The sequence below is a fragment of the Capsicum annuum genome, chromosome 3, assembly GCF_002878395.1.
Source record: "Capsicum annuum cultivar UCD-10X-F1 chromosome 3, UCD10Xv1.1, whole genome shotgun sequence".
NCBI lineage: Eukaryota > Viridiplantae > Streptophyta > Magnoliopsida > Solanales > Solanaceae > Capsicum > Capsicum annuum.
Window position 1 is genome coordinate 266,564,204 of NC_061113.1, and position 11,573 is coordinate 266,575,776.

Consider the following 11,573-nt stretch of genomic DNA (forward strand, 5'->3'; position numbering starts at 1 on the left):
CACTAAATAATTTCTTTGTGGGTGAAATTATCATTTTGTAGTTATTTTTACTTAATATATAAATGTTTCATTCTTTTGATGACTTGCTAAATTGAAAAGTATGTTATATAAATCAAAATAAAAATAGTTTAATATTATAGACCAAAATTTCAGTGAGAAACGAAATATTTTAATTTGAAATAATTAGAAATAATATTTTAATATTATTTCTGCATTGAAGTGTATTAGAATTAGAAGTTTTGTAATTGACAAAATTAAGTACTTTTAGTGTTTAAAATGAAATTGAAAGCTGATATTTTATTTTAAAAAGTGCAGATGAAGTTGAATTTTTATTTTTATTTTTTGGTGGTAGAAGTTGAATTAATTGATTAAGAAAATGAAATGGATGGTAAGAGATATAATTAAAAATTTTAATTGATTAAAAATATAAAGTTAAAAGTCCAACAACAGAATTAATAATTACTTAATATATTAAACTTTATTATTTTTTAAAAATTAATCAATACTGAAATTATTCTTTTTATATCAAAACATGTAAACAATTAAAATTGCAGTTTGTTATTAAGTATGAATTGTAATTTCACTATTAATAAGTATTTTTAATATTTCATTGACTTTGAACTATGTTAATTTTATACAATAGAAATTAATTAATTATATATGAACAAGTTAATATTTTTTTTAATCATAAAAAAAATATTTTGTGCATCGCACGGACAAATATATTAATCTTATACAAATTCTTATTTATGACGTATGAGAAAAAAGACGTGTAAAATAAAAATAACACAATAAAAACATCCACAAAAATAATCCCCTGCCTTAAGGGTTGGTACACCCATCTCAAATTCTAGGGTTTTCAATCCCCCTAAATCTAACCCTACCTAAAATTCAGATCAAATCCCAAAATCCTCTATTCAATTACACAATTTTTTGTTCATTGTTCGATAAAGTTCCAATCTTTTTTGTTTTTTTTTTCGTGTGAATTATTGTTGAAAAATGGCGAGTAGTGGAGAAGCAGATTACGAGAGTGATCCAGAGGAAGCGAAGTTGTCGTTGAAGATGCGGAGGAGAGAAGCGAGCGATGACGAGGAGGAGGAGGAGGAAGAAGAAAGGGAATTGGAGGAGAAGAAGCATGTTCGGAGAATTGAATCTGACGGTGAATCGGAGGGACAAGGTGCAGCTGCCGATTACGATGAGGAGGAGGAAGAAGAAGATGAAGAAGAGGAGTACGATGATGACGAAGAGTATGTGGAGGAAGAGGAAGTGTATGAGTATGAGGAAGTAGGTGAAACGAAGGAAAGTGTTAAGGAGGTTGAGGAAGTAGTGGAAAGTGGGGAAGGAGCGAAGGAAGTTGTGGGAGAATCATTAGGGTTTGATGATGGTATTGAGGGGAATGTGCAGCAGGGGGAGGAGGAGGAGAAGAAAGAGAATGAACCGTATGCTGTGCCTACTGCAGGAGCTTTCTATATGCACGATGATAGGTTTCGAGACAATGCTGGTGGGCGACAACATAGGTACTGGAGTAGACATACTTTATGCTCACAGATAGTGAATTGGTATCTGAATTGATTGGAGTAATTTGTTCTTATAGCAATGTGTTTCGGCAGATATAATTAGCACTTAGCAGGTGTTTACAGAATTAAAGCTATATGAACCATAGAGGGGTTTTGAGGATATCCTAGCTAAGGTTGAACTGAGATACTAATAGTGATAGATGAGTTAGCTCCTAAAACGTACTGTTAATCTCCGCATTTCAAAAATAAAATAATATAAAATAGAAAAGTGTGATTCTTTTCTGGCCTACACAATTTCTAGTCCTGATATTTTTCTAAAAATCCCAAATACTGAAGTATAAAGCTACATCATATGGCTCTTTTCAAAAGAAACCTAGTTATCAATATTAACAGGAATCTAATCGGTGCACCTAATTTTGAAAAGCTGTATGAACTGGAACCATGGTGTAGTGAGCATCTATTTTAGGTACCTGATTTGGTGAAAAGGTGCTACAGAGGTGAAAACGATGGGGGGAAGGGAAACATTTGCTCATTTAGGTTTAGCATGATAGGTTTTACATGTTGCACTTATGTGTTCACTAATGGATCTTCCATCCTGATCTTTCCGGATAAGGGACATCCATCCTGGTTACTAATCAATGAATACTTGACTTTCTTCTGTTTGTAAATGGATAACTTTATTAGACAAGAAGAAAAAGAGGAAAGCACAATCCGCATAGAATGAGTGTGCACCATTTCAAGAAGTTGATTTTAGACTTGTCCTACCTTTGTAGTTTACATTATTTGCTTGTTGTGTTCTCTCTATTTAGAGTTTCTAATCAGTTTTTCTCTATCTTATCTGCATCTCTAGTTCTGCCACAATATTTGCAAAATCCCACAACTCACTCGCATTGTGAGTCTTAATGTCCATTGTCCCTGTGGTTGAAATTTCTATAGTCCACTCTTATTGCTTTCCGAGTAGCCAATTTCCCTATGCGAATATAGGGTTCTCACCCTCTTTAGCGTAATACTATTCATTAATCGGATCAGCTTCAGTTCCTGGAACTTCAAATCTCCCACGCGTTCAGAGCATTCTTTTTACCATATGGACATCCCTCCCTAGAGTTATATTTTCCTCAGTCAAGCTATCATATCTCCTATGACTCTGCTTTATAAGTCTAAACTTGTGATATTTGTCTGACCCTTACCTGATATTTGTTGGTGTCTTTGTTTCATGGGAACCTCTGAATTTGGATCTTACCTCAGTGTACCCATATTAAATAGGTGTGACTTGTGTTGGATGTGTGTGTGGAATGTTCAAATTACACTGAAAATTAACAGAAAACTTCATGTACCCATCATGGATATGTACAAAAACATAGGATGCATTACTGGATCCGAGTATATGGCTCTTCCATAAGTGCCAATCATATTCTGAAAACTTATTATCATCCCATGTGCTTTCTGTGTAGGACACCATAATAATCCGGTTTGATTGAAGACTAGGAATAAATTTTGATATGCCTTACCTTCCGATGTCTCTCCACACTATTTAGAACCAGTTAGACCCTTGACCTAAGAATAAAATCTAGATCAGCCTTCCTCTTATTTAATTTTGTCTTGCATTTATTGAACAACTTATTTTAGTTTTACCACCGTTTCAACTTCCTTATATAGATGCTTGGTTTGTGGGAACATCACTATGCAACATGTTTCTGTTCTTTAAGTTCAGAAGAGTTATTAAGTTCATGTTGGTAAACACCGATGGTTCCACAGAAGCATTAACTCATCCACCAAAAAAAATGCTTCCACAGAAGCATTAACGTTACTGTTTAGTGATTGTGATTTCCCTCAGTAACTTTGAAGATAACTTTCTAAAGATTGTGAAAGTACAAGTGCATTGAAAGTTGGGATCACAACTAGGTTTCTTAAAGTTGGATGTTGTTTCTAAGTGATGCTGTTGAAAAGCATGTGTCTCGATTTTTGATGGAAGAGGATTGGATGCTGGTATGCCATGATCAATCATATATGAGTTCAGTGTGTATCCTTTTTCCCCTCTCATGTTGAAGATTTTGATCGAACAGTAAGAGGATATCAGAACTGTGATGTTTTCTTTATCCCTTCTTAAGTGTATATTGAGTATAGGTCTGGTAATCTGCTGAACAACATAAACTGCTTTTCAAGTTGCTTGTACCTACCATTCTATGGGTCATACTGTTGTCTCACTCTCTTAAATGGACAACCATGACATCTTGCTAAAAATACTCTTCTATAGATGATGAGCATATTTTGATATTGTTGTATAATTGTCTTGCAAGGCGGACCTTTGGTGGAAGGAAGTTATGGGAATCCAGAGATGATCGGAAATGGGGACATGACAAATTCGAAGAGTTGAGTGTGGAGGAGAGGCATTATCAAGAGGTGAATGCTTTTAGCCATGTGCTTCTTCGTTTTACTCATCTTTCTTCTAAGTCTTTTGCATGATTTGTTTTGCTAATCAGTATAATTCTATCGTGATCCTTAGGGTAGGAGGGGTTCAAGGGGTCGTTATCGAGGTCGAGGTCGAGGGCGAGGGCCTGAGCGTGGAACTGTGCAAGGACGTAGACCTAAAGCATATGTCAATGACAACAATCCGAACAATAATAACAGCCAGAAGATTCAGAATAATGCTCTAAAAGGCATGAGAGGTCGGGGTCCAAGAAGGTATCGACCCTCATTTAAGGACAATATTGATGCGCCCCCTCCACCAAACAAACAGTGAGTATCAATTCAGTTAATTTCTCCTTTTCCTCATTAGCAATGATTCTTCTTGATGTTCATCGTGTTGTATTTTTCAGATCTGGTCTGTCAGCGGAGAAACATTCATATCATAGCACAGCCAAAGCAACTGCTCCTGTATCAAATGTGGAAAATGATGCAGTGGCAGCTGCTAAGCAAGGGTTTGTGTCAAGCCTGAATTCTGCTTCTCCTCCATTTTACCCCTCTAGTTCCTCTGCTAAAGAGATCACTATGACTCACAAGAGGGAACTGCAAACTGGGACAAGTAGCCGCAGTGGTCACCCTTCTGCCTTAGGAGACAGTTCTACTGCTGCACAATCAACTTCAATGTTAAGAGGGAAGAATGCCAGTGATTCTGTGAGCCTTGAAAAACTTAATATTTCTGATCATATTACTGCAGTAGCTTCGAAGGTTTCATCAGGTTTGCAGTTGGCTCCTGGTTCCTCAACAATGAGTCCTACTCAGTCACAGCCGTTGAGAGGCCAAGGAAGAGGATTTAATGCAATGCCAAATGTGAATTACCATTCTCGTGTAATAAGCAACCAATTCAATCGAGTTTCTCAGCCAACAAATCTCCCTTCTACTCAGAGGAATCCTGTTCTAGGTCGAGAGCAACCTTCTTTCCAAGCTACGAGCCACCAGTTTGCTCAGCGATCTGGTACTAGATCTCAAGGCTCATCTCCTCCCAAAACTGGACAATCTATCCCTGAAGCTGGAGAGTTTGAATCTTCTTCAGATTCAAGTAAATCAAAGAGTGCTATGGTTGCAAAAGGAAAAGGCACTATCCAGAGCACTGGAAGGGGTTCAGTTCTTTATGGAGGAGCTCAGGTTATGGGTGCACCTGGAAGCATGGGTAGTGGTGATCAAAACTTTCCTGCGACACCAGCCTTTTTGCCAGGTTGATCTCGTATAATTATCCACCTCATCCTGAAAAATTCTTTACAAAATCAACCATGTGTGCCCCTTGGGATGGTTCAATATGATGTCATTCGTTCAGTACCCTTTCACTCAATTTGTTTTTAGAGGCTAGGATTTCTTTTCAAGAAATTATGGTTTAGATTTTCCCCTTGTTTATTATCCTTTATCTTGAGCCGGGTCTATCGGAAACAACCTCTCTACTTCTTCAGCGGTATGGACTGCGTACATCTTACCCTCCACAAACCCCACGCTGTGGGAATACACTGGGTTTGTTGTTGTTGTAAATTATGGTTTAGATTTATTGAGACATGTGATATGTATGAAGAATGTTCGTCTGTGTAATTAGTAGATTATGGTTACCATATTGGTGCATCTTCCTATAGGAAACTCATCTTTGTACCTCCAGTTCCCCAGTGACACTTAGTATTTTATTTTTTTTTGGGATAAAGAAGTGATACTTAGTATTTCTTTCTTCTGAAATTTGCAGTCATGCAATTTGGCGGCCAGCACCGTGGTGGCATTCCTGCTGTTGGCATGGCTTTTCCTGGATATGTTGGTCAGCCACAACTTGGTTTGGGGAATTCTGAAATGACATGGTAAGGTTTTATGGCAATGTGACAACATTGGAAAAATTAGTGTAATTTTCATGTACCGTGTGGGGATTTTATTGCTTAGGCATTTCCTGATCATATAACCAGCTGTGGATGACTACGGAGTGGAACCATATTTCTTTATGAATTGTTGAATATAAGTTAGATCTGTTCACATAATCATAAATATTGATATACTGGTTTGAATATATCGGGTGATTTTTAAATGATTTTGTTTTTCAATTGTCAGGTTGCCAGTTTTAGCTGGGGCTGCTGGAGCATTAGGTGCAACATACTGTTCACCATATATTGCTATGGATGGTGCTTATCATGCTCGTCCATCCGGGCAAATATCTTCTCTCGCTGCTCCAAGGTCAGTATTCTCACCTCCATTCCTGTATATTCCAGTTTCATTAGTATTTTCCTTTGTGCTGGCATGTCGGTGTCATACTTGTTTTACAGACTTCTTCCATTCATTTTCGTTTACTCTTGGCTTTTGCTTAATAGAGATGCCACTATTTTGTTCGGTTATGACTTACTCGTGTGATCTCATGACTGTGAAGAAAGTGTGACCCATATTTTTATCCTATGTAAAAGCTTGACCAGTTTTCATAACTGGAGAAATCAAATGGCAGAACCTGTACATTTGTTACAGAAAGTTTTCGCAGATCTATTTTGTTGTTTCGGCTGTTTATGGATATCTATTGAAATTTTGAGTGTTACTTGTTCGTGATTTTGCCATCTTCTCACTTTTAAACATAATTTGTTAGTACAGATTTTGAGAAAATTATTTCTTGATTCTGTAAACATTTCAGCAATATGTGTAGTAGCCATTTTTGAGTGGAAAAGAAACTTTTAACAATCACTTTCTCTGCAGCAAAGAGAACAATACCAGTAAACCAAATAATGAAGGCAAGCCCCAACAGAGACCAGGTGAGATACATATGCATGTCCTAATTTTTTGCGTTATTTGTTCTGCTGATGCAAAACTTTGCTTCTATATCACTTATATTGTATGCCCCATTTCATCTCTCAGAACTCTCAAATGATGACTTAGGCCAGCGTCAAAAGAATCCTCGCAGGTAGTTTATATTCCACATTCTGAAATGAGATGCTCTATTTCCAAGCTTCCCCTTTTGCTTAAGGACATGTATTTGTTGGTTTACTTGACATTTGTAAATGTTGAATTTTCATTTCATGTCTTTGCAGATATACGGAGATGAAGTTTGATCAGTGAGCTAGTTTGTAGGTTGAAGCTGTTTGAATAAGCAGATTAAGGTCAACTTCGAAATATTTTTCTCTTTATTTTTCAGTTAAAATTTTCCATCTGTGGTTGAGTGTTGCCAATCTCTGAGTAAAACTTGTGTTGCTGCAGGCCTTCTCCCAGACCCTATGTTCTCCGAGTGTTGATCTGGAGTATCTAGGGCTCTCATGTGTTGTGATGTATTTTAGGTAATGATTTTGCTCATGACTTTAATATCATATTTTCTTGTGTTCTGTTTCTTGTGAAATGACCACATTTTCAAGTTTCCGCCAAACATAATCCTTGTGCACATTTTGTTCCTATGGCAATTGCCCCTCCCACCTTCCTAAAATATGAAGGGAACAGAAAAGAAAAAAGCAAAAGAAAAAGCACTCGTGCTTGCCTGTCAAAGGGCAATTTTGAACTTGAACGGATTTATCTAATAACTCCTGATGAGTTCTGTAGTTTCTTTGAAATTGGGACATGTATTGTACATTCGTACATCTTTTCTTTTTCATTTCTTGTGGACCTATGTTCATTGTATTCTCTTCTCATTATGTAACTTTTGATCCACAGGTTTACATGACAAACGCCTGCTCATGCTGCTTCACTTTCGGGGGCACACTGCAGCTTGACGGGTGGCAGTTATTTGTTTAAATATGTGGTACAATTATGATACTCTTGTCATCATGCTTAGCGTATGCCTCCTAAAATTGAGGAATAATTTCTGGCTTATCTTTTAAATCTCAGGTTCTTGTGGCTTGATTTTTCTTTAACTGAAGGAATTGATAAATGTTGATGGGTTTCTTCAAATGATGATGGAAAATAATGATAAAAGTCCGGAAGCAGTTGCATCTGTTTTCTTATTATGTGAAGTTTTTTCTCTTCTAAATAGATGATCCTAGTGTCTTTTCAAGTTTTCTATTAGTGGCCCAAGTTACTACTTACTACTGTTTGCTGGATACTTTCAGGGCTTTGTCGTTAGATATATTATGTTAACAAGAGAGAGCATTGCTTGCTCAGACGCTGAATAATAAATTTTGTTTCAAAAAGACTTTGGTTTGTCCAAACTTCAGACTTTCCTTCATCTCTCTTTGTATTACATATGGTGCCCATAAGCATTTGTCTTTGGTTTGTCCAGACTTGAGACTTTCCTTCATCTCTCTTTGTATTACAATACATATGGTGCCAATAAGCATTTATCTTTGGTTTGCCCTGATTTCAGACTTAACTTCATCTCACTTTGTATCACATATGGTGCCAATAGGCATTTGTGTTGTATGCGACTTTCAGTTTTGTGTTCTATATTTGTTTGTCGTGACAAACTTTTTATCGTTTGGTTCGTCGTGCGGTGTAATAATTGTGGTTGAACATGTGAAGGAAACCCTTAGATGAAGATTAGAAACCACGAGCACTGTCAAAAACCAGCTCTTTCAATGTGGCAGTAGTGGTGTGGAAAACTGAGACTACTAGGTCAATGGCGTAACGGCACCCCCTAGATGGGCATGAGTGACCATTAATTCTTCCACTTGTTTCTCTTTTCAAAAAAAATTGTCAAAAAATGAGTGTGTTCTTAGAAACCAAGACAAATTTGTATGTTTTTCTAGCTATATCTTTATACTTCCTCTTATATTTGTAATTTTATAGTGGATGTGATTTTTGTTAAAGCGACTAGTTTGTTGGCAATGAATGACATTGATGAGAAGTCGGTTTATTTGAAAGTGGAAGAGATTCTCTATTAGCTGTGCATACAGAAATTATCACAATTCACAAAGCTCGAGCATTTAACTAATGCCAAGTCGCAGAATTTATTAGTAAAAATTTATGCAGAGTCAATGGTGATGCCATTGTCTAACACAGAGCATGCTTGTCAATTTATTTTTCTATTTATATTTATATATTTAAGAGAAGCATTATTTAAGCCAAGTTTATTTATTAAAGATTGTCTCTTTCAGACCCTATTTAATCTTTGTCAAGACATTTTATCGAAACTTGGTCATTTTACATACATTTTGAAAGATAAAAAAAACTATTAATCACATAGAAATAGTATGATATACTTAATCAGGCTAGTTACTGAATTAATTGCGCAACCAGGTTAGTGTAAATTATATTGATCATTTGGTTAAGTGAAAAATGATGCCAATTGCCAGGATTAGTACTATTATGATACATGAGATGTAATGTAAGATCTAATTATACTCGAATTTTAATGCTAATAGAATTATCTTTTGTAATTCAAGTTGTTTTAAAGCATATATCGTCAATGATATTCACATATTTCACATTGCATTATTCATACAATATAATATACAGACTTACGTATAATTTATGCAAAAATTAATTATAAAAGAAAAAAAATCAAATAATATATTAGCAATGTTAATTTTATTTGATTTTTTTTACTGTCAATTTCAGTGCCACACATGACGTCACAGTAGGTAGACTTATATATATACAAGTGATATTATATAAGTGGCATTTGAGAAGGATTGTGTATAAATTTTACTCTATTTTATGTAGATAAGGAGACTGGTTTCGATAGAGCATTGAGTAGCCTCATATGTGTAATACTTCCTCGGTTTAAAAAAGAATGACCTATTTTGATTTGATACAAAGTTTAAGAAAATAATTTTTTTTTTGAATTTTGTGATCTTAAATTAAAATTGTGTCAAATGTATAAAAATATCTTTAATCTTGTAGTCTTAAACATGTCACGTGAAAAGTTGAAATTAATATATTATAAAAAAATTAAGAATTATCTTTTTAAAAATGAACTAAAAAGAAAAATACATAATTTTTTTTTTTTTTTAAATAGAGGGTACTTATTTTCAAGAGTGATTTTTTTAATGTCTAAAAAAAAGAAAAGTAACAAACAGGAAAAAACGATGACTTCATTTGACAATCCTTCACTGTTGAATTGAAAGATAAAGCGTCGGTGACACTTCCTTTTATTTCATTAAACAAAACTAAAAGAGAACATAGAAAAATAAATCCAAAAAGGGAAAAAAAGAAAGTTGAAAATCTTTGAGCTCAGTGGTAATCAGACATTGGTCTCTCTCTGGGGATCATTTAACTGAAGTTTCTCCATTTTTTCCATTTGCTTGAACCATTACATATTATTTAGAGTAGTTCTTGTTTTATCAAGAAGATCCACACCCCATCAGTTTCTCTTTCAATACAAACTGGGATCTTGAAATAGTGAGAAGATTTTTAGTTGGATTTTCAGCTTGGAAGAGCATTAGTTTCTTTAATCTTGGTAAGTAATTTATTCATTCTTTTTGAGTAAGTTTTTAATCTTCCTAGCTAATTTGGGATTGAGGGTAGTTGACAGATTGCTGATATACAAGCATTTAATTTTGTAATCTTGTAGTATGTTCGTTCTTGAAGTTTCTGAATCTTTAGCTTCTTTTCTTTGTTATGCCAAGGGAGCTGAAAAGGGTTTTGGGTTAAGAAAGCTGGAAAAGAAGCATTTACTTGCTGTCTATTTCGTTCTACTAAATCCAAGAAAGTTGGGTTAAGGGTGATGAAAATTGTGAGTATTTGGAAAAAGTAGTTTTTGTTTTCATAGTGATAAAATGATATTTGGAAATTGGAGTGGTGTTTGGCCATGAATACCAATAGGAGTTGTTTTGAAATTATTGGGAGTGAAAACAGCATTTTGGTGTTCCTTAAATTCCTGAGAAAGTGAACAGTTGAATTCAGAAATTTTATGGCCAAACATGTTTTCCGGAGTTCCGACTCCAGAAAAAAGTAAACCCCTTATGCATTCTGGCAGAATACATTTTATGCATCATGCATTAGTTCTTTGAATAATGAAACAAGTTCTGTTCTTTTAATTTCTGCGTCTAAAAGAAACAGGTTCTTGGATTCCCACATCTACTTAGATCTCAGTTCGGTCACAAACTAACAAAATAAAAAATCTGAAATTTGTTCCTTGTTTAGGTATTATATTGATGAAGCTAGTCAACGTGTTGTTCCATTAAATTGGCTCAGTAGCTGTACATGAAATTGGGTTGGTGTTGATACAGACAATTTTGAGTAAACGTTTGTAGCATACATGTCCAACTGATGGATGAACTGAACATAGTAAGACCATCACCCTTGAGGCTGAATGGTCCCGGCCCCGTGAAGTCCACATTGTCAGGAAGATCAACTCCTAGAGGAGGATCCCCTTCCTTCAGAAGATTGAACTCTGGACGTACCCCACGAAGAGATGGTAAAAGCGGTGCCTTCAGTTCTCAGTGGTTTAGAAGTAACCGCATTGTACTTTGGCTGCTTCTGATTACTCTTTGGGCTTATGGAGGATTTTATATCCAGTCAAGATGGGCTCATGGAGACAACAAGGAAGGCATCTTTGGAGGATCCGAAGGTGATGTGGCCAATGTAACTTCTCAACCAGAGGAAAAAGTTCAACGAATTCTAGTTGCAAGTGAGGATTCTTTAACAATCAAGGCTCCAAGTAATAAAACACTGAGCAATGCAATGGACCTGGATGTAGTTTTGGCCAAACAGCACAATAGTGTGGTATCTGACAAGGGTGCATCT

General features: G+C 35.5%; 2 protein-coding genes across 2 annotated transcripts in view; both read left to right on the plus strand.

Annotated features, from left to right (window-relative positions):
* Window positions 1-790: 790 nt before the first annotated feature.
* On the plus strand, window positions 791-8,095 carry LOC107861860 (protein MLN51 homolog). Its single transcript, XM_016707237.2, has 12 exons — window positions 791-1,517; window positions 3,815-3,917; window positions 4,021-4,253; window positions 4,334-5,172; window positions 5,680-5,788; window positions 6,033-6,155; window positions 6,660-6,715; window positions 6,819-6,864; window positions 6,992-7,060; window positions 7,158-7,234; window positions 7,602-7,689; window positions 7,776-8,095. Exons 1-9 carry the CDS (start codon window positions 1,000-1,002, stop codon window positions 7,017-7,019), a joined length of 2,055 nt encoding a protein of 684 aa, XP_016562723.2. The 5' UTR covers window positions 791-999; the 3' UTR covers window positions 7,020-7,060; window positions 7,158-7,234; window positions 7,602-7,689; window positions 7,776-8,095.
* Window positions 8,096-9,950: 1,855 nt separating this feature from the next.
* The window catches only part of LOC124896922, a 5,708-nt gene continuing 4,085 nt past the window's right edge, over window positions 9,951-11,573 (plus strand). The window contains exons 1-2 of the mRNA XM_047408807.1: window positions 9,951-10,284; window positions 10,971-11,567. Coding sequence (XP_047264763.1) covers window positions 11,097-11,567 — 471 coding nt within the window. The 5' untranslated portion in view covers window positions 9,951-10,284; window positions 10,971-11,096. The remainder of the gene's footprint in view (window positions 10,285-10,970; window positions 11,568-11,573) is intronic.